Below are 25,005 nucleotides of genomic sequence, written 5' to 3' on the forward strand. Positions count from 1 at the left end.
CATTTTATGCTAGACGACTACATAAATATACCGTCAGCAAATAGTGAGTTAGATATCATATAAACGTTTCAGGGTGAAGCTGAACACAACCATCACAACTGTTTAATTTGTTAAGCTTATTCACCCTTGTTTTTACATCAAAAGGGGACGATTCTGGCCTTGCTAGGCCACTTCTTCCCACCCTTGCTCTTATATCAAGAGCCATTTTTGTGAAGACACATTGCATTAGTTGTTCCCCTGTCCAAATCATGTTATCCACATGAATATCTTATCAATGTGCTCACGTGAATAGCTATGTCTTGTTTTTGTTTCCAACTTCTTCAAGACGAACATAAATATGAAAACAAGTTTTGGGAAGAAATAGCCTAGCTTGGCCAGAATCTCCTCTTTTGATATAAGAATAAGGGTTTGAAACAAGTAGCCTTTTAAAGTTGATTCAAGGGTGGGGAAAGGTTGGCCTAGGCCAAACTTTCCCCAGGGAAGATTAAAATAAGGGGGAAAAGTTTGGCCTAGGCCAAAGTTTCCCCGGGGAAAGTTTGGCAAAGGGGAAAGTTTGGCCTGTTACACCGGGTCCATTCTACCACCCGTCTAGGTGAAGTAAGGGCCGAAGTGATGTGTTGGGCAAAGGAACGTTATTCCTGGAACCAGTGCCCTACCAGACTCCCGTCCTCCACCGACACAGCAGCGCAACCCCACGGCAAACAGGTTTCCCATCTTACAACCAGCAGTGAGGTGCTGTGGACATATATTATGCCCCGGGTCCACACAGGGGCATTCAAAACAGAACCTTACACTCCTCGGCTACAGATAGTGACCCAATCATGCGAAAAGGGCCTTGTTTAAGTTTAAGAGGGGCTACCGCATGTATCAGTTATGAAAACAGCGCTGTGAAGGGTGGGTTGGACAATATGTTTTGGAGCTTTCTTTGATAAACGCTTATTTTTAATCATATGCTTAGTTGTTGGTTAATCAATTAATTTAATCACAAAAGCATGAGGTTATAATATAGGCTTGAAGTACGTCGGAATCTGAGGGAATTTACAATGTGTTTTTTCATGGACTCTCAAGGTTGGAGCATGATTACATTTGAATATCACATTTCAATAGTTGATATATAATTTGTCAAACAGCAAGGGACACCGACACTCCTAGTATGGTTATCCACTGATCTGAAATATTGTATACAATAACGATGTATTAGGGAAGTAGTGATGAGATGTGGGACTAACTTACGATTTAATAGTAGAATGATTATGATTCGTGACAACACATCTGTCATCAAACAACACCAACGTGGAGAGGGATTATTGTTCATCAAACAAAGTAGTTTTTATTGCTGTTATATGTTTTAGTAGGTATGGTGTGTTTATATTATTTTTGCATATTTACAATAAAGGAGCCATGGATTGGCAACTGTTCATTGTGGGATGCAGTCATAATCAATCTGTATTTTAACATGAATGAGTTACTTGTCCCACCCTAAAAACATGAACACTTTGGAAATAATAGATTGTTTACTTACTTTCCTCTGGATGAATACGATGTTAGCATGGGGATATACTAACATAAAGTGGTTGTGTGATTCACTGGGCCATCATATGGATATTATATGAACTACAATGGTGGTAATCTGCCTTTGAGTGGACTCTTAGCTTGGTGTTTATGTTGTTTACACTAGATATCCAATAGTGTTATCCGATAGGTATCCCACTTGGTATATAATCCATAACACTAGTTCAACCACTTGGTATATAAGCCAAAGGTAATGATAAATCACACCATTATAGCCAAAGACTGAGCTGAGAATATCTTTCAGATGGGGGCTTTACATACCCATTACCTTCGTCAAAAACCACAACAAAACAGAACAAGGATTAAAAGAACAATTTATTCACACCCCTCTAAAATTATACCCTGTTACAACAATCACACTACACGTGCACACATACCTATTTCATAACTAATTTATTTTGATGCTTCCTTTTACGTACTCTGCAGTTGTCTAAAATTCACCAGCCAAGTGCAATCATCCTCGTGATAGCACTACATTTCAGTCAATCCGACAGTCAATCCGACTGTCCATAATTTTCCCACTTGACCACTCAGTGCACCAGACTGAGCACCATCACCATATCAGTCCATCCCACTGTTCACCCTCCACTATACACTCAGTTCATCCAATTGACTATCACCGTCACATCTCAGTCCATCCGACTGTTCACCCTCCACTATACACTCAGTTCATCCAATTGACTATCACCGTCACATCTCAGTCCATCCCACTGTTCACCCTCCACTATACACTCAGTTCATCCAATTGACTATCACCGTCACATCTCAGTCCATCCGACTGCACGTGTGGTTCCTGTGATCATCTGTATGACCTCAGCAAGCAGGAGCGGAACACCTTTCCAGCTCACCCCATCCCCCGTCTTGTCCACTCGACACCAGGTGTAACTTCTCCACATGCATTCCGTGACTCACGTTTATATAACAACACCCCAAGACGTGTTTGGTGGAGCCGTAACATGTTCTTGACAGCCTTAATCTATAATAATGCTTGAGTCATATCTAAAATTAGTAGTTTAGTCATAGTAAAAAAATAGGCTGTTCCTATGGGCAAATCTAAAAATCGACAGGCCGACTCTTCACCTCAATGCAACATGTCACAGCAACTACAACTTCAATTGCAGTGTCTGCTTGTCAGCGCAAACCCTTTGTAATCGTTTACGAGAAGCTGAACTTCTAGCCAGAAGAACCTATTTTGGCCCTCCTACACGCAGAAGAGACAGAGACCAAATCTTAAGGATTCACATGGTTCCGATCAGTGACCCCGTACCAACAAGTTCTTCGAGCAAGATAATGTCAGGCTTCGCACAAGACATGTCACTACCCAGTGTCTTCAGAATGAGAAAGTTACAGTGCTTCAATGGCCTTCCAAAATCGCCAGTCCTCAGTCTTTATGAGATGACCTCCGCTGACCCGTACGCAAACGTCAACCGGCACCCCAGACGTCGTTAGATCAACTGCCGTTGGCATTGCAAATGGGCCAAATGGAACAGAATGGGCCAGAATACTAGCAGATCGAACTCAAAGGGTTATTCAATCCATGCCGTAACGGTAGAGCATTTCGGGGTGGGAGGGGGAGGGGTGTGTGTGTGTTTGTTTCATGGTGACCACAACAGATGCTCAACTGGGAACGCACGCCTTCACTTTTTTATATGCTATACCTGTTAACAATCAACATATTTATTGCCACAGGAGAGTAAAAACAATCCGCGGCAACAAAATAATTCCAGTGTAATTTTGTAGCAGATAATTTATGTTTTCCCCTATCTGAAGCATAATCACCCTGCAGTCACCCATTTGACAGAAAAAAGGAACTGCAATCACATTTCAAAAACATATTTCCTTTGGGACTGGTCGTTTATTCATAGGGGTATGTGTTCTGGTTGGACTGTATGAAATTTTGCTGACAAAAAATATTCCTGATAAATTATGTAGTCTATTTTTACAATTATTCTGACATCAAGCGGTGCCTCCGTTTCGTTTGATACTTTTTCATCTTCACTGGAAGATTGTCTTGCAAGATGTAAAATCGTATCGTATTGATACGGTCTAACATGCATTTCAGCAATGACACCAGGATCATCTTGTATTGCTTCAGAATCCATGGACACTGTTAAGTTGTGAGGTAAAATCATGAGAGAGAAACCCCCTCTGCTCATTAACTGTCGGGTGGGCTGAGGTGAAATTGGGTTTAACGTCATACTTGAGAATATTTAGCTCATATGACGACGTGCATGCGTGTGTATGTGTATGGTCGGCTGCTTGTACTAGCCCAGACTAAAGCTGGTTTTATAGTGCTAGCCCACGGAGATACCATGCCGCAGTGAAGCATGAATATCCCACTCAAACACATTATAGTGACTCCGAGACGACCAGTCGTTGTTGTACCCATTAATGCCGAGCGCCAGGCAGGGACCAACAAGTACCATATTTTAACGTATGTTGGTATGACGCGGTCGGGGATCGAACCCGCGACCGTCCGCTCTCCGGGCGGACGCTCTAACCACTACACCACGGATGCGGTCCATTAACTGTCGGGTGTTTCCGTAATAGGCGGAAATACGAGTACGTTTTTTGTGTGTTTATTGTGATTTTACAAACTGTTTTGTTCAATCTTTTGCACGGAAGGGGACCTTTAGAATGCCTTTACATCTATGAACAGTTTTGTTTTCGTTAGTATTCTCCTTTAAGTAGCTGATTAAATTCGTCAAAGTTTACCGTGCGTATCTTTTTGGGAGAGAATACGAATTTCCAATTCAACATATCATGTGAAATATTCAAGCTGGTATAAAAGATATCTAACGTGGTCGTGTCTAAATGTAAACAACAAGTTCATTGTTTAAAAGGTATGTTTCAGAATTGTTTATAAACTCAGTAACATATATCACCTACAATGCAATATTTGGGCTACATAATAACAGGAATCTGCTTGGCATAACAGTTGTAAATCAAACTTTACATGCTTCAACAAACTCAGTGAATGCACTATCGTGTCATCGTGTTCTTGTCACTGTCACCTTACAGTCTGGTTTGTTTACGAGCGGCCCTCGCATGACAGGAGCACTGCTGTGCGGTGTCAACAACGAACAAACATCATTTCTTTGCGAAATAATATCGGATCCTACGAGGAGGGCAGATCCTGTTGGCCTTGCACACCTGACCTAGTTACAAGACTCTTACACACTCTCTGATATAACAGCACAGCTTGTGGCTGTCTTCCTCAATGATACCCTCGAATTTCAGACTAATCATTTCTCTGCGTCTGTGTTGTCTCGCAGTATTTACGTAGCTCCCTTCAACTTTGTTTGCCTGTGCTTACATCACAGGTAGTGAATAAGTGAGTTTAGTTTTACGCCGCACTCAGCAATATTCCAGCTTTGTGGCGGCAGTCTGTGAATAATCGAGTCTGGACCAGACAATCCAATGATCAAAAGTATGAGCATCTATATACGCAACTGGCATACGATGACATGTGTCAACCAAGTCAGCGAGCCTGACCACTCGATCCCGTTAATCGCCTCTTAACGACAAGCATGGGTTACTGAAGATCACTTCTAACCCGGATCTTCACGGGTGAATCACAGGTGCACTAAACTATGCACACATACACGTGAATAGTGAAATGAATAGAACAGACACCTACCACTGACAGTAAGCGCAGCTAGAAACATCCAATGAGTCTCCAGTCTCTTGTCCATGATGGTGTGCCACTAAGAATCATCAGATCATCAAGTTGTACAAGTGGATCAAAATATCCTGACTTGTCCCTCCTAGAATCACCGAGTATCTCCGAACCACTGTTCGACAAGCAGTGACCCGCAGTCAGTGTGTATTTCAGCTTTCAACTTCCTGGTCGAGAACATGCGTATTGTATAATATGTATTCATGTAGAGGACCTTACACCTGGAGCTTTTACATCATACAGCTTTGTCCAACGTGATGTGTTATACACGTGCACAGTACACATGACGAGATAATATTTTTCGTCATCTATATGTTTTCACCCGAACGGATGTTTTGCGATATGATTTACTGTGTAAAAATGTATCACAACATGTTTTGTGTATTTTCATCCTAGATAATTTTAAAGTCTTTCTAGCATCTTTCACACAACTTTTGTTTTTGTTTTGTTTTGTTTGTTTTGGTTTTAATTATGGGGTTGTATTTCTTAGTGAGCCGTACTGAACCATATCTCAACGGACATGAACTTTGTCTTTAAACTTGCCTAAGAGTTCTTTCATGTTGTTAAAATAAAGTTTCCTTATTTCAAGCACAAATGGTAAAATATTTAGAAAGGTTTTCAAAAAAGCAACAGTGTATACGGTGTTCACATATTAGTGAAAGATATTTAAATATTACAGCCTACTTTTTTCTGTTTGTGAGATCACAGTAACAATTGCCGGGACGTTTGTCTACATTACGTGGCCATGATAAACTTGAACTCGGCGCTAAACTCATCTCACTCACTAACCCCCGACAATGATTTTGGAACTTTATCGTTCGTATTAGAATAATGAATATATACCATGTAGTAGCTTTCATTTCAACGCAGACAACATTACAATTTGTGTAAAGGCGTTTCACAGTTGAACGTGGTTAGGTGTATGTGACAGTATTATCAATGGAGTATTATATGTGCTGCATTCTGTTGAATACTCCCAATACATTCAGAACATGAAATAGAGAGAGTGCAATACCACTGTGGACTGAACAATGAACACAACGGAACTCTCACCACATTCATTATGAAGGGAACAAAATAGACGACTGCCACTGACAATCATCAAAGCTTGAAACATCAAATGTGTCTCTGTTCACTTGTCAGTGTTAGGTGTAATACAATTGAATTTTCTTTCGCACGCCAGCTTTCAATATGGATTGTAATATCCTGATATGTCCCTCCCAGGACGTCCTGGTTGATCGCGTAACGCCTGCATGAAGTGGTAACCTGTTTTTCACGAAGTGTATGCTTTCACCAGGAGTTTTGTATGGACATGGCTTTGCCCAACATTATGCGCTGTAAACGTGCACTTGACAACCTGATGACTTACTTCTGCTCGGATGGTTTGGGACATGATTGAGTGAGTGAGTGAGTGAGTGAGTGAGTTAAAATTTAAAGTCACATATTAACTTTGTAGAAATCTATCGGGACATGTTTGATCTCTCTGTATTCTTGCTCAGTGCAAAGAGGTTACCTTGAATTTTTCATATAGCTTGAACATTTCAAATGTCAAATGAACCGTTACTCTAATATACTCAGCAGCAAAAGCAAAAATAACGTCAGTATGAATTCAAAATTAGAGAGTCACTTTAATCAAATCATTACAGAAATGGACATAATAGGTGGATCAAAACATCTTTTGTGTACACTATCTTGACACATCAATGAATAACGCAGCACAATTCCAAGACATTATGTGAACGTTTGCAGTTCATTCAGACTCTTGACTTCAGTATCTAGTGTGACCACCACGAGCGGCAATAACTGCAGCACAGCGTCTATGGAATGCACCAATCGATTGATGAAGGCCATTGGCACCTTGAACCACACCCTGAGAAAGGCCTGGCGCAATGAATCGGCTGTGTTCGGCCTTGGTATGACATGATTCAGTCTCCTCTGAATTTCATCCCAAAGATGTTCAACTGGGTTTAAATCGGGACTAAGGCTGGCCACTGCAAAATCTTGACACCGTTCTGCCGTATGAAGTCCCGTGTAGTTCTGGCAGTATGGGCCAGGGCGTTATCATGCTGGAAAATGGTGTTCCGGTGACTTGCGAAATGTGGTATGACGTGGGGTCTGAGAGCTTGGTCGATGTAGCGCACCGCTGTGATGCCGTCTCCACTCCCTGGACCAAGGTTTTTGAACACCAAAGGACCCACTCTCTAGTTCAGGCCTATTCCATCCTATAACACATTGGTCTGAGTAACGCTGGCCACGTCGTCGCCATATTCTTGTTCTGCAGTTGATACGCACTACCGACTCTCATCTGTGAACAGAACAGTTCTCCGTGGTCTGTATCGCCAGTTGTGGTGTTGTAGGGCAAACATTAGACGTTCACGCCGATGACGAGGGGTGAGGATAGGTCCACGGTAAGGTCTACGGCAATGGAGGTTCTCGCTGTTAAGACGTCGGCGTACTGTATCAGTACTGATTGGTCTTCCGTGTGTTCCTACTGTCTGGCGTGTTGTTTCGGATGCCTGCATGAAGGGATTCTGTACATGCTGTCGCACAACATGGCGGTCTTGTCGTCGTTTGGTCACCCTTGGTCTGCCAGTACGGGGGCGATCATTTGTGGTGTTGGTGGCACGGAAACGTTGCTGCAGCCTGTATATGGTCCGAACGTTGACCTGGAAGTGATTGGTAACGGCTTGTGCAGTGTGACCAGCTTTAAGTCTTCCTATCGCCTGGTTCCCCTGAGCTCTCGTGTGGGGGCATCTTGCTGACGTTGTAATGTGAATGGTTTCAACCAGGTTTGGGGGTGTATTTTATAGGGCTGGTCCTTGTGAACAGCAGGTGCAGCATGAGTTGCATGAAAAACATGGAGAACACTGTACCATCTCCGAGATCAGGTTGCGTTTTTGAGACCATTTCCTGGGTTCCATTCTGAGTTTGGGAAGGAATGACTTTGCTCAGGTAAAGTTGGATATGTTGTCAAAAAATATCATTAAATGACTTTACAGTTATCCGTTTCTGCGAAGGAAAATTCCAAACTGACGTTTCTTTTGCTGCTTAGTATATTACGTATCATTTGGTTATTGCATTGGTGATTGTCTATCGTTTTGCTTTGTTTATATTGTCTCTTCTCTTGTTTTGCTATCTATCCTTTTTCGTGATGCAAATGCACATTTGCTAATTATCTGTTGAAGGTCAAGTCTTTCCAGAGCAGGCTCTCTGAACGACAGCTGCATCGTATAAGTTTGTCGACAGCATGTTAAAAGATTAATGGTATTCATATATGTTGACAGTTCTTATATAAGATGGACAGTCCACCATAATATGTTGACAGCACCAACAGAAGATGACAGTATGGGTATACGATAAACGGTTACATGAGCATTAACAAGCTATGATTAAGAATACTCGGAAGTTATAAAGAATTATTAAACCAGCAATAAATGATAGGAATATAAATATATTAGCACAGACATTCAGAGGAAAAGGTAAGCCACTTTTAGCAACGCCTGATGAACCGTTTTGACTAAAAGTAATCAACACACGTTGTCAGGTGGATGCTTTTAATCAACCTGTATTGTTACAGACATCTTGCCAGTGTTACTTGGCAGGGAGACAGACCAGTTAGCATAACGTTTCAGAGCGACTTTCAAGGTGTGGATGTGGTACAATATCTTACACATGTATCTACAATTCTATATTCACATATGTACTGTTGGGCCAAAGGCCTAGCATACAAAGCTGAATATGGAAACAGCGTAATGTACTGTCTAGTGAGTGAGTGAGTTAAGATTTATCGTCACATCGGCAATATTTCAGCCATGTCGTGACGAGAACATTTTATAATTATAGATCAATAAAAGATCAATAAAGTTAGAAATTTAAAAACCTGTTGACGAAGAACAGTAAAACTACTAGTGTATCACAGATATCCATTTAAAACTAGCAATTAAATCTAAAATATTGGAACTATAAATGACATTACAACATAAAAACAGTCTATAGATTGCCAACGGCTGAAGGTAGATCACCATACTAGGGACCATGGGGACTTACAGTACCTTAGCTTCCTGCATGGACCCTAGCTGGATTTACACCATCCCCTCAGCCGTTAGCAACGTAAACAAATCTAGCCATACATTTAAAAACACACATATTCTACGAGTAAAAACAGCGGAGAGATTCAATTTACTTTGAATGTTTCTGGACTTACGTATCCTCACAGGAGGACTATCATTTTACAGTACTTTACACACACCCCACCCCCCTTGATGATACATCCACTAACAATCTGAGTTATTAATTCACACTTCCAATCATAAAATATTGATCTATTTACAAATCAGTTAAACATGCAATAATTGAATGAGAACTAATATAACTAAAAAGATCCTTCATAGTTCGTGATTTGAAATAGATATCTCTTGTGCTTGACCGTGATTCTTTCATCACAAGGGATACAAAACGGAGGATCCTCACCCTTCAACAGGTACTCATGAGTATATGTTGTGTGGCCAATACGACATCGTCGTATAATGACGTCTTCAATCTGGACTGACAACCAAAGTAGGTATAACCGATAGTTGGTTTGATTGCATGTAATTTATTGATTCCTACCTGGATGTCCCACTTCTTTTGCATCAGATTTGCATCTAATGATCACGGATGGTAAGTGATGCCACAGATTTGTTGAACTGCCTGTAATCCGAGTATGGAATGCCAAGAAGTGGTATTGGCCAGTAGCAAGATCATAATATAATTCAATAATTTCGATTATATGTGGATGTTTGCAAGAAAGATTTTTGATAGCCTGAAGGCAAGAAAGAGAATCGGAAAAGATTATGTATTATTTATATTTAGGGTGTTTATTGATATATTTTAAGGCTGTTAATATTGCGTTAGCTTCTGCTGTGAAAACAGACCTGTTATTCGGTAATCGAGAAGATATTGTTTTGGAGCCAATGACAGTGGCACAAGCTACTGCGCCACCATCTTTAGACCCATCTGTAAATAAGGATTTCTATGTATTATATTTATTTCTTAATTGACTACATTCTTGTTTATACTGTAATTCATTAGTTTCTGATTTTTTAAATATGGTTAATGTTAGGTCAACGGGTGGCCTAACCAATTGCCAAGGAGGAGAAGAAAGCTAAACGGGAAGGAGAGATATTTAATAGCTCAATGCCAGCAGCACAAAGGCAAGGTTTGACTGTTAGTCCAAGAGGCGGAACAAGAGAAGACTTTTTATTGTATAGATGCTCAAAAAGAGGATTAAAAACACAGTTAAATGCAGGATCTGACTCATTAGAATACTGCCTAGTGAACACTGCATGATAAACATTGAAAAGTTTCATAGGACATTAAAATAAGATGAACATATTAAGAATACGAATTCTTGGAATATTTGGTTAAACTAAAAAGCCTTTTTCAGATATTTTCTTTTTAAATCATTATATTTACAGCAGACAAACACGTGCTAAGCATATTCAACTGCATTTAAGATACATTGTGCACATGTTTTCCTTTCACAGTTTGTTGGTTTCCTAATTCCATCAATAATCTATGTGTACTGTAATGAAGTTGTAATACAGCTACTTTATATGTTCAACGATATACTTCAAAAGGGTATGTCTCTGCACACATATGAAATTTAAAGTTTATAGTAATTACACTTAACAAGATAGTCTAAGATAGAAAGGATTCTTTTTGCAAATACATCTCGTTTTGAGTTGGATGATCAAGAACACAGTGATTCCATGCACATCTACACATTACTTTGATAAACATTTGTCATTGTAGACTCAATTCTGCGCGCCATGGCTTTCATATAATAACATAATATATAACAACATATAACAAATTGCAACAATTTCTTGGCAAGTTATTACATGTCATCTTTAATATTTCCCTCGGATATTTAAGAATTATTGCATAACGAACAAATATATAGGAACTCTCCCACATTCACCGTAAATTATGACATTTGAGTGAGTGAGTTAAGATTTATCGTGACGTCGGCAATATTTCAGCCATATGGTGAAGAGATAACTTTTTACAGCAATAAAAACAAAATAGATATATTTCAAGGTTATAAAATCCTGTCCCCAAAGCACAGTACAACAACTAGTAAATCACATTTTATTTAAAGCTAGGTAGCATATAACATAGTAAACTGTTTAGTGACAACACAACGTAAAAATACGGGCTATAGATCGCCAACAACCGAAGGTAGATCACCATACTAGCTATACAGGGACCATGGGGACTTACAGTACCTTTGCTACCCGCATGGACCCTAGATGGATTGATACTATGGCTTCAGCAGCTGCTGATTGTATGACAATTTATCAAAGATGCTACCTTTTAAAAGTGTACTTTGAGTGCCTCGGGACTTACGTACGTATAACATTTGAAGTATATTGTTTGATATCATTGTTGTTTACAAGCAGATATACATTACAACTTCAACAGCCTTCACTTCATACAGAAACAAGTTGCTAAGTCATATAATAGACGAGGACAAATGTTAGTATCAAATATTTTGAAAAAATGCGTTGTGTGAAAGATACGTTATGTGTAAAATTGTGAAAAATTCAAACAAATATTTTAACTTCCTTTGCTGAGTTACTAGTATGTTCATTCAGTGATAATGTCTTTGTAAATGCAAAATTCAATGCATCTGTAAGACGTAACAGTATCCAATATCATCCCTTCAAAAAGCTTTTTTTCTTTTCTTGATGGCTTACTTTCCTTGCTAAACACAAACACTCTGGGGTTTCTAACTTAGTTTCCAGTTCTCATAATTTAATTCTAAACAATAAATCAAATATTTCAATATTTTTCTATGCTAGTCGACTACAAACAAATACCGTCAGCAAATAGTGAGTTAGATATGATAAAAACATTTTAGGGTGAAGCTGAACACCACCATCACAGCTGTTTTTTTATTATGCTTATTCATGCATGAAAAATACACAAAATACAATGGAGCGTGGAACACACCCTTGGCGAACACTGGTATGACAAGTACATGCATCAGTATAGTTACCATTCATCTTAACACATGATTGCATCCTTTCGTAAATACTGCACATCAGTTTCCTCATTTTGTGGGCAACACAGTGTGAACCAAATAAAAGCCACATAATCTGAAAAGGAACTGCAAATAACTTTCCTCCTTCCGATTTCTATGTCGGTCTATAATACTATGTAACACAAACATGTCATCAGGGCGGTGGGGTTTGCCGAACGTATTCCCCATGGGCACCCAACTTAAGCCCCTCTGCGTGATAGCTGGAATTTGCTAAAAGCGGCGTAAAAACTCTCGAGACAGTCAGTCATTTGCCGAACGCATAAACCCAACTTCCTCTGCAGTCGAGACACTAAATGCGTGTTGATGATTGAAATGCGGACTTTGCTAAATATACTAGAAACTTTAATGCCTGTGTGATTGTTTACATCATTTGTAGATCCTTTTAATGAAGGGAACTACAACTCCCAGACACCAGCTCTTGGAAGAATCTAAACTACTTTCGTAAATGACACGGTGATAACGAACTAAAGGATAATAACGAACTATTTTATTGGCCCCGGTCAAATTGTAGTCAAAATGCTTGTAGCAAACTATACTTAACTACAATTGGTGCCCCTTTTGAGTTCGTTATAAACGTAGTATACTGTAAATTGTTATTACTGGTATAGTAGTTTTTTTTAAGAAAACGTTTTACAAATTCTGTAACAGACCAGTCCATATCAGGACGTTAATTCTTTCTCAACTTTATGAAAACAGACTTCATCTCGGTTATTGGAAGATCTAAAATATCAGCGTCTAAATCATCATCACTATCATATTACGTATTCCACTGTGTGTCAACAGGAATGTGCTTATTTGTTAAAAAACGCTGGAAATATTCAAGCAAATTTTGTATTGCTATATTGTTATCTCAGACGTTCCAACTTTAGGCTTTAAGTGTATCCCACAAAGTATTTCCAGCATCTCTCTGTTTTAATCAAAACAATCAGGGGATGTTCCTAGAAATACGCTTTTCGTGCCTTAATGTATGCAGGTAGTAATTCACATTACCAGTCAAATTGCTTTGTATTGTAAAAGGATTAAGCACCACCCAGTATGGTTGCTAAGATCATCTGAATTAATGAATAGAAATCTGTGAATAAAAACACAACTATCATAATTTGGTTTAGTACTTTTAGTAAAACCATTATGGGAATTATCTTTTAGTTTAAACAGGACATATGCGCTTTTGGAAAACATGCATTTTGTTTTCCACAAAAAGGTTACCTTCTTTTGAAAAGTGAAAATCAGAAATGACTGTTATATGGTCATATGATTGTCATTTTGAACAAGTGAAACCTAAGTTTAATAGTGTTGTATAAGCAGAATAGTTATTTTGCTTTTAAAATTAGTGTCACCATATCTTTAATAATATTGCTTTTAATTGTAAATACAAATGGTTATGATATCTCTAAATCAGTTACCAGATGAACCGTCTCTAAATATGGATTGGTCTTTCCAATTCTTTTAGCCTAACATTTGCACAGCTTCACACCTTAGACCCTATATTGGTTACACCTATTTGGGTTGTCAGTCTATATTTGAAGAGGTCATTATGCGACGATGTTATACTCACAAATACCTAAGTGAAGATAGTCCGTTTTGTATCCCTTGTGATAACAGACACCACACAAAATGACTGTATTACCCAAATTTACTAACGTCAGGAAATACTCGTTTCATCCGGCGGCCATATGAACAACGTTTGAAATCTACGTATCATCTGGCCGTCAGATTACACACGTTTAAAAGGGTGTTAAAATAAACGAACATTCAACTCTGCATTTACATGTATTCCACAGGTGTGTAAATCTGGCCATTGTTTTCATGTGTTTCCTGACATGTGTAACATATGTAAATGCTGTGATTGTAGGACATGCATTTCAATACCTTTGAAATCTCATATCACCAGGGTTAGGTTTGTCATATATTTAGTACATGCGTAAATGGTTGGTAATGGGTAAATATAGTGTTACAAGATTGACACTACTTTAACATGTATTTCAATGGTACTGTAATATAACTGTCACATAGGGTTCGTTAGCGCGTCCGACCACGCCATAATGTACTGAGATAATTAGAAACATATGGTGAAGTGATACCCATGACTGAGCACCACTAATAACGTGCGTGTCTTTCTTGACATACACATGATGTCTGTTTAAAAGGTTTAAATATCGGGTCTATGGGCCAGAGCGATATGTATGTTAGGGAATGTGTGTGTGTGCGAAGGAGAGGGTGTGGCATGGGGTAGGCCTAGTATGGGTTGGTGGCGGTGGGTCGGTGTTGGGGTACTGATAAGCCTTTCTCCAGTAGGTGATATCGTTTATACTTTTTGTAATGGAAATTACATAACAGTTCAAATAACTGACCTTAGGTACACTTCTTATATATGCTATACAAGGAGACACTGCTAATTACAATAAAACAGACGGGCAAATTAAGACAGAAAATATATTATTTTGATAAAAGGCAAAGATCTTCATTTCAATTGAAAAAATTGGAAGATTCACAGACTAACACCATCTATATTGGGGCTACAGGTGCAGGAAGTATCTTCAATTATAAGATAACATTCCACAAACATCAGATAAAGGTTTAAATGACAAGCATAGTTATTGGTATCTTGCCAAGCTCTGTCCTCTCAAAATGCATTATAACCAGAGTGCTGTGGTCACTACCTCAGGTGGTCAAATTCAGCCATCCCATTACTTTACAGTATTTTCTTACAGACACGTATATGGCAAATTAACTTTTACGGGAAGCATGTGCAAAGTAAATGTCAGCTGAGATTATCCTTCAAAAACATCATATGTACAACAGTCACTTATAATTATGTGCAACCAAAGCATTACAAAAAGGCCATATTTCCAGACAGCATAACATCACCTTTGGCCGGAGTTCCAAATAATTTGACACCGAAAGCCTGTCAGTTAACGCAAAGGAAATAACCCTTGTGTTTTGAAATGATGCCTTAATCATAGTCACAATGAAGTGTAGGTTGCCATGAATTTTCTAGTCTGTCTCACAGTCCCTGAACCACATTATTTTCCTTACTGCCAAGCCCTCTCTGCAATGTTAAAGCCTTAAATGAAGCAAGTCTAGGTCTCCTCAGGTCCAGGGTCTGTTAACATCTGCAAGAAAACCTAACTCACTTTAGGGGTCGGGTTACAAAGTAAACATATCTAACTGCCATGGCTGGCCGGACTGAATCTTGTCTCCCTTGGACTCCTTTTCATTTTAGATGGGTTTGCTTGCTACTATCAAAATTATGTATATTCAGACACTAAGCGTAGGTCTATGTATTTTCCAGAATGATGGAAATTCTAATATTTTCCAAATAAAATTCTAAAGGAGCCTTTCTTCAAGCAGTGCCTTAAAGCCATACATAGCTAGACTTGCTTAGATGATAGACTTCATATAAGGCATCATAGATATTTCACAAACATGGCACAGGACCCTTAGCCTCAATAGCTTATTGCCTCACCACTTGCGAATTAGGCGTTGGCAGATGTAAATGTTACTGGAGATGTTGGTCCCGCCAGCTGTGGGTGTTTGGTATGGCACTCTATAACCCGAACCCTGCAGTAAGTTTTCCTGGAGACGGAAGGGGAAAAAATATCGTTCTGCGACTGTAATACAGACTGGGACAAGATATGGAAAACCAAAAATTTGGACAACAAACCATTGTTTTGGTCTTTTAATTGTAAATATGATTCAAATAACTTAACCTAGATTTCGATATCCTCCGAATGTACATTTGGTGGAGTATATACATTTATCCCGAGACAAGGACGAATGTTTATATATAATTACAAAAATGTAACAGCACTAGTATCCATTTTGTCTTTTGTCTTCTACCCTTCAGAACTAGATTAACAACTAGTCTCTGATATGAACATATTTTACAGAAAAAACGTTCATTGTAAAAAAATAAATATAATATAATGAAAAGGAGCCCTGAGACTTTCTCCTGAAGCTGTGGAAATCTAGACTTGTCACATTTTGTAGAAATGCGTGGGCTTGGTAAATATTTGCTTCAGGGTCTGTATGACAACCGACGTCCCAACATACGCTCAGTCACATGTGCATCCTGGTCACGGAGAATCAGTGGTTAGAGGCCTGTAACACAATTCTCGTTCGTTTGCCAGGCGCGTAGCAAGCCATGTTTTTCGTGTAAGCCCTATGGGTTGCAAAGCTTTATATTTAGGTGGTGTTGAGGGCTTGCCCAACTTTCATTTTTTATGAGACCTGAAGAGTTATCGTTTGACGTTTGATGATTTCAATAGCTTCAAAATATTGTGGAAAGATTTGCCTGTATCCCCCCTAAAACTTTATTCTAGTCAAATCATATCACCTGAATATATATTTCTCATCTGATAAAGATGAGTTTAACGTGTTTTGTTAATTGTACCTGAACGGAATGACATATTCTACTTCTAAAAATGCCGCTCAAAGAAAGATTTCCTCATCGTTAAAATTTAGGGGGGATACGGACGGAAGTCTTACCACCATGGAAATTGAAATGTGATTTCCTCATATACAAATATGGTTGGACATAGTTTACGCAGGTCTGCTGCATTGATACAATACCATACATCGAGTATTTGGTGTGTTTTTTTCTAAAATAAATGATAAACAAATGAAAAATAAACAACTGCATTTCAGTGATGATTCACATATAATCATGGCTGTAACAAAACATCCTCATACATGTCGATGGAAAACAATCATCCCTGAAAGTTGTTATATGAAGAATAATCTGTTTACTGTACATGGTAATGCTTTAATCAAAGAATACTGTGGTCAATATGATTCATAGAGGGATTTCCACTTTTTAAATGGAACGTGTTTGTAGGTAATTTTGGCAAGAATTGGAAGAAAAATTATTTTTTAGCAAAGATCATGTGTAAGCTCGAGCTGGTTTTTTTATAATCATAACAACACACGCCATAAAAACAGGTCTTTATGTAGGTGGCTTGAAACTCGCTTTTACAAAGGCCTATAGGGTCGATCACAATACATTTCGTTTTACAGCTTCTCTTTTCTTAACATGCTCAATTCAAAACTGATTTAAATTCTAATCGCAGATTAAAGAATAACACAATAAATAGTATGCCAAATTATCGTTACTATGACAATTATCATTACCTGTGATATTTCAACTTATGTAAGAGAGTAATACAGATGATACTGCCGACCGTAAATTTTGATAAGTTGCTTCAGCGCTATTAATAAACACTGGGTATCTATACAATTATATGTGTGATCAAAGGCAATATGATAGATTATATGGTCTCCGGTGTGATGGAGGAGAACTTGCGTTGCTATTTTTTGTAGCTTTCTCGATAACCTGAACACATGTTTGTAGCGTGAAACCGGCAGATACCTTTAGAAGAAAGTGTTTGCCCTACCTGTAACAACAATGTCCCGTGTCTATAAAAGGGATATAATGTGGGGGTGAATGGCATGTACTTTTATCTTGGCCCGTTTGTGATGATACATACTGCGATCTTTCACAGTATTCCCTCTAGCTATCAGATTGAGGATACGTTTTAAACATAACCGGTATTTCTAGTATTGTATTTATAAAGTTCTTCGGATGTTCTCCATATACGTTCGTCAGATACATTGCGCACTTTTGATCTTCTCAAACGACTGTTACAAGTTCGAAGAATCCTGGTCAAAGTAGAAAGTCTTAAGACTATTCACTACAATTCTGTAACTAACACATTGTACCCTAAATGGGTAGAGCTTCTGTTCGGGGGGAATATCAGAAGGACAACGATACAGTTGTTTCCAATGTTGTAGAAAGCACGCCACTTACTGAGGAAAACAATAACCCACTGACCTATTGTATTCATGTCGAAATGATATTTTCAGCCCCTGTCAGATCTGAACTTGAACATGCGAAGTCTGTGTCTGTGTCAGACTAAAGGCCTACAAGATGTTTAGCAACACTGGGGCGTAATAGCCATAGATCTTCTCCAAACAAGGGAATATATATCTTGTGAGAATGACTTCTCAGACAGGGAAATTTACAGCAATGCGACACCACACTTACTTACGTGATATTTTCTCGCAATTTGAGTTATGGATTGTCAATTTAAACAGGACAATATAGACGAATTTCACAAAAGGCAACATGCCTATGACATACTCAGAGAACGCACCCGCCTGTGCTATCCGGTCATAGTCGCTACATGATAAATACAATTTTTCATTTCATGTCTCACAGAATATATACTTTGATATGGCATTGTTTGTTATCGTATACTTTTGGGTTAGTAAACAAATGTGGATAACTGTAATGTTTATGTATGGCGTTATTACAGCAAAAGCTGAGTGAATGGAGAAATAACATGGTTCAGGCACTGTGAGACTATTAAGGAAGGTCTCATGCAGTGCAATAAAATTCCAATTATGTACTGCCAAAGAACCTTACGGTAGTGATGCGCGAGCTGAACAGACGTGTGGTGTATTTGGCTGTGATCCAAAAGAGACAAAGTGTTATTCTATCGGGACAGATAGGGACACTTGCGAGGACAAAGGGGCAACGCATCGCCCTTTGTTCACCACTGAACCTTTTAATCCCTCGAAACATGCACCTCACAAGATTTGCCAACACCACAGACATGGCGTAACTGATACTGGTAGCAAGAGCGAATGCAGCTTAATAAGGCGTGTTAGCTTGCGTAATACTGCTTTCTTTGTCAGGCTCTTTTGGTGATAAGAATATTGAGGTCATGTGAACGTTGATTTCAAACGTACTAAAATGTGTGAAAATGAAAATGATGGAAACATATGCTCATCTTGCTTGAGCACAGGTAACATGAAGGTGCATGAACCGTTCATATACATACCCCTGAAATCCGGTATGATACATACATATCTAAGGTGTGTAAATATTTGCAAATTTGCAAATTTACATGTGTTTCCCCAATTAAGTAAATTCACATGTTTCCAACCCGAGTAAACTTAGAACGAAATCGGAAATTTCAGCACCCATTGAAATTCAAAGGAATGCATTGGAAATACTGTATGATCATGTATTTACCGGGGTATCTGTTTTGAAATTCATGTTTGGAAATCCCTGACAATCCGATCAGGGCATACATGAACGAGGTGCTTGTGCATGCGAAAATGTACGATGAGCATATGTTTCAAAGGTATAAATTCATATGAAATATATGCCCGAAGTTAGGAAATATCTGAAAACATACGTAAATCCGGTCATGGCATGTATTTGCTACTGTATTTACGATTGTTTCAATGGTTTACTATCCAGCTTTTGGTCCTGTCAGAGTCACGGTCAAGCATGTCTTGCTAGACTGTCAAATTCTCCTCATAAGGGATAGATATTTTAATGTGAAAACCGTTAAGGACCTTTTAAACACTGTTAATTTCCATTTAATTATTGTTTTTTTAAAAGAAATTGCTTTAATTGAAGAATTTTGATTACTATGTTCTGTAGATAGGTGTGTTTTAATGATTGGTAGTTTTGATTAGTAACTTAGATTGTTAATGGCTGTATCCTCCAAGGGGGTTAAAAAATCGTAAAATTATTGTCCCCCCTGAGAGGGTACGAAAGACCAAAAACGTTCAAGTAAAATCTAAACATACCAATTTTTTTTAAACGTAGCATTGTTATTTTAATGTTCGGCTAAATTTTCCTACAATCGCCAGTGGCTGAGGGGATGGTGTCAATCAAGCTAGGTTCCATGCAGGTAGCAAAGGCACTGAAAGTCCCCATGGCCCCTAGTATGGTGATCTATCTTCTGTTGTTGGCAGTCTATAGCCCATTTTTACATTGTATTGTCCAAAAATAATTTTCTAATATATGCTAGCTAGATTTAACTCAATCTGTGATAATCTAGTAATTTTACTGTCCTTCGTTGACAGGGTTTTATATATTATATGTATGTTTTATTAATTAAGAAGTAGTTATTGTCACGATATGGCTGAAATATTGCCGATATGACTTTAAATCTTCACTCACTCACTCACTCACTCACATCTTAGTTTTGAAATAGGCTGGCGCTTAACTTTTTATTCTCGGTATACTTTTGACATGTCTTTCACTAGAAACGACAATCTCTGATGAACTCTTAGCAATTAACAAAAAGGCCACTACAATTGACGGGAAAATAGATTGTATAAATACTCGAACCAAGATTGCAGCGACAGACAATGCGAACTTGTCAACAGACAAGCTGAGTCCGACATATGCAACAATGGTCCAATCACCTGCTAGCCCGAGCCCGAGCTTGCGCTCTGATCTCCACCCGGACTCGCCTATTGTTTCCCCAGCCAGTAATACCCAACTAAGCGTGACACCTCAAATTCAGGTACAAGCAGATAATCATCATGTACTAACACAGATGAAAGTGAGGATATCCAATCAAAACAAAGCGACTACACAACGTCGCATTGTCTTCGATACACGCTGGAAAAGAGCATTTCGTGGATCAGTTAAAGTGAAGACTAAGACTCTAGTACTATCATATGTCAGTGTTGATGAACAATTTGAAACAGTGCAAGATGCCATCTGTGACTATGCACAACAACGAAGTGTTAACATCACCCACACCCAGCTTCTCAAACACTGGAAGGGCGATAGCCCCACCTTCACCATCCGTATCAACGCGTCTGAAGATGATGCCAGAAAGATAACCCAAGACAGCAAGTTTTGGCCAGATGGAGTGAGATGCAGAGAATGGGTTCCAAGCAAAGAAAGGTATGGAAACGATTATAAGTCGACATGATTAATATGAACATGACATCATTTATACCATTGACTTTTCTTCTCATCACTTTCCACTTACTCACCTGGAATGTGAGAGGAGTTATGTACGGAACAAACTATCTTACAGAACAACTAAGAACATGTGATATTGTCTTTGTACCCCTCCAAACACCAGTACACTCTACCCCTCCATACAGCAGTACACTCTACCCCTCCATACACCAGTACACTCTACTCCTCCATACACCAGTACACTGTACCCCTCCATACACCAGTACACTGTACTCCTCAATACACCAGTAATTTGTACACTTCAATACACCGGTAACCTGTATCCCGGTCACTACCAGTAATTTGTATTCTTCCATACACCAGTAACCTGTACCCCCGTCACTACCAGTAACTTGTACACTTCCATACACTAGTACACTCTACCCCTCCAAACACCAGTACACTCTACCCCTCCATACACCAGTACACTCTACCCCTCCATACAGCAGTACACTCTACCCCTCCATACATCAGTACACTGTACCCCAGTCACTACCAGTAATTTGAACACTTCTATACACCAGTAACCTGTACCCTCGTCACTACCAGTAATTTGTACTCTTCCATACACCAGTAACCTGCACCCCCGTCACTACCAGAAATTTGAACACTTCTATACTCCAGTGACCTGTACCCTCGTTACTACCAGTAATTTGTACACTTCTATACAATAGTAACCTGTACCCCCGTCACTACCAGTAATTTGTACACTGCTATACAATAGTAACCTGTACCCTCGTCACTACCAGTAATTTGTACACTTCTATACAATAGTAACCTGTACCCCCGTCACTACCAGTAATTTCTACACTTCCATTCACCAGTAACCTGTACCACCGTCACTACCAGTAATTTCTACACTTCTATACACTTCTGTCCCCTCCTTACACCAGTAACCTGTGCCCCGTTACTACCGGTGCGCACTGTCATTATCTATACACCAGTAACCTGTGCCCCCGTCATACCGGTACACTGTCCCTCCTTACACCGGTAACCTGTATCCCCGTCACTACCAATTTTTACTGTAAACGCTCCTATACCATCCTACCGGTACATCCAGGTACCACCTGTATACCCCAGTCACTACCAGTACACTGTCACTTCTACATACACCAGTAACCTGTATCCCCGTCACTACCAGTACACTGCCCCCTCCTTACACCAGTAACCTGTACCCCCGTCACTACCAGTACTTTGTGCACCTCTATATACCAGTAACCTGTACCCCCGTCACTACCAGTAATTTGTACACCTCTATACACCTGTAACCTGTATCCCCGTCACTACCAGTACACTGTGCACCCCTATATACCAGTAACCTGTACCCCATCACTACCAGTACACTGTCCTCTCCATACACCAGTAACTTGTATCCCCGTCACTACCAGTACACTGTCCTCTCCATACACCAATAACCTGTAGCCCCATCACTACCAGTACACTGTCCTCTCCATACACCAGTAACCTGTACCCCCGTCACTACCAGTAATTTGTACACCTCTATACACCCGTAACCTGTGCCCGTAACCACACTACCAGTACACTGTCCCCTCCTGTACCCCATCACTACCGGTACCTGTCACTCCATACCGTGCTATTCCCCATCCACACTGTGCACCCTATATACCGGTAACCTGTGCCCCATCACTACCAATTACACTGTCCTCTACATACACCAGTAACTTGTATCCCCGTCACTATTCCATCCCTGCCTTCCACCGGTACACTGTCTTCCTGTCCCTCCATACACCTGTAACCTGTGCCCCCGTCACTACCGGTACATTTGTACACCTCTATATTTACCAGTAACCTGTACCCCCGTCACTTTCAGTGAATTTGTGCACCTCTACACCTCTAACTGTATATGTGTTCCCCGTACATTCCACCGGTACACTGTGCTACCACTGTACTGTGTACCCTGTCCCGCAATAACCTGTATCCCCATCCTACCAGTACTGCTGCTGTCCTCTGCCACTGTGCCGTTACCAGTAACCTGTACCCCCGTCACTACCACGGTGCTTTGTACACCTCGCCACCAGTAACCTGTGCCACTGTCGGTACCTCCATACACCAATACGTCTGCACCAACCTGTATCCCCATCACTACCAGTACACTGTCCTCTCCATACACCAGTAACCTGCTTGTATTCCGTACTACCAGTGGTTGTACACTTTCATACACCAGTAACCTGCGACCCCGTCACTCCTGTCCAGTAATTTGTACACTTCCATACACCAGTAACCTGTACCCCGTCACTAACGGTAATTTGTGAACTTCAATTACACCAGTAGCCTGTAGCCCCGTCACTACCAGCACTTTGTACTGTGCCTCTATGCCACCGGTAACCTGTACCCACGTCACTACCAGTAATTTGTGTCTCCATTTCCATACACCAGTACACTGTACTGTGCCTGTGCCCTCCATACACCTGTGTGGTTGTGTACACTCCTCAACCTCCTCCATACATCATGGTCACTCTGCCCTCCATACGCCCTCCATGCACCTACACCCTAGCCCTCCATACACCAGTACGCTCTACCCCTCCATATACCAGTACACTCATACACAAGTACACTGTATTTCTCAATACACCAGTAACCGGTACCCGAGTCACTACCAGTAATTTGAACACTTCTATACACCAGTAACCTGTACCCTCGTCACTACCAGAAATTTGAACACTTCTATACACCAGTGACCTGTACCCTCGTCACTACCAGTAATTTGTACACTTCTATACAATAGTAACCTGTACCCCCGTCACTACCAGTAATTTGTACACTTCTATACACCATACTTCTGTACACTTCTGTCCCCTCCTTACACCAGTAACCTGTACCCCGTTACTACCAGTACACTGTCCCCTCTATACACCAGTAACCTTTACCCCCGTCACTACCAGTACACTATCCCCTCCATAAACCAGTAACCTGTATCACCGTCACTACCAGTACACTGTCCCCTCCTTACACCAGTAACCTGTATCCCCGTCACTACCAGTGCATTGTGCACCTCTATATACCAGTAACCTGTACCCCGTTACTATCAGTACACTGTCCTCTACATACACCAGTAACCTGTATCCCCGTCACTACCAGTACACTGTCCCCTCCTTACACCAGTAACCTGTACCCCCGTCACTACCAGTACTTTGTGCACCTCTATATACCAGTAACCTGTACACCCGTCACTACCAGTACACTGTCCCCTCCACACAGCAGTAACCTGTACCCCGTCACTACCAGTACTTTGTGCACCTCTATACACCAGTACCCTGTACCCCGTCACTACCAGTACACTGTCCTCTCAATACACCAATAACCTGTACCCCCGTCATTACCAGTACACTGTCCTCTCCATACACCAATAACCTGTATCCCGTCACTACCAGTACACTGTCCCCTCCATACACCAGTAACCTGCACCCCGTCACTAGCAGTACACTCTACCACTCCATACACCAGTAACCTGCACCCCTTCACTACCAGAACATTGTCCTCTCCATACACCAGTAACCTGCACCCCGTCACTACCAATATACTGTCCTCTCCATACACCAGTAACCTGCACCCCTTCACTACCAGTTCACTGTCCTCTCCATACACCAGTAACCTGCACCCCGTCACTACCAGAACACTGTCCTCTCCAGACACCAGTAACCTGCACCCCGTCACTACCAGTACACTGTCCTCTCCATACACCAGTAACCTGCACCCCGTCACTACCAGTACACTGTCCTCTCCATACACCAGTAACCTGCACCCCGTCACTACCAGAACGCTGTCCTCTCCAGACACCAGTATTGCTTCCGGTAAGGGTTGATAACCCAAAATGTCAAAATCGTTCAACCTCAATATCTCCCAAACTATAAGAGATAAATGGACCAAATT

General features: G+C 40.2%; 1 protein-coding gene across 1 annotated transcript in view; it reads right to left on the minus strand.

The window, feature by feature from the left end:
- Nucleotides 1-23,215, minus strand: part of LOC124273291 — a 48,438-nt gene extending 25,223 nt beyond the window's left edge. Inside the window, exon 1 of the mRNA XM_046708527.1 lies at nt 23,065-23,215. Coding sequence (XP_046564483.1) covers nt 23,065-23,215 — 151 coding nt within the window. The remainder of the gene's footprint in view (nt 1-23,064) is intronic.
- Between the last annotated feature and the right edge of the window lie 1,790 nt (nt 23,216-25,005).

The sequence above is a fragment of the Haliotis rubra genome, unplaced genomic scaffold (assembly GCF_003918875.1).
Source record: "Haliotis rubra isolate DU_JTF1 unplaced genomic scaffold, ASM391887v1 Scf1791, whole genome shotgun sequence".
NCBI classification, from domain to species: domain Eukaryota; kingdom Metazoa; phylum Mollusca; class Gastropoda; order Lepetellida; family Haliotidae; genus Haliotis; species Haliotis rubra.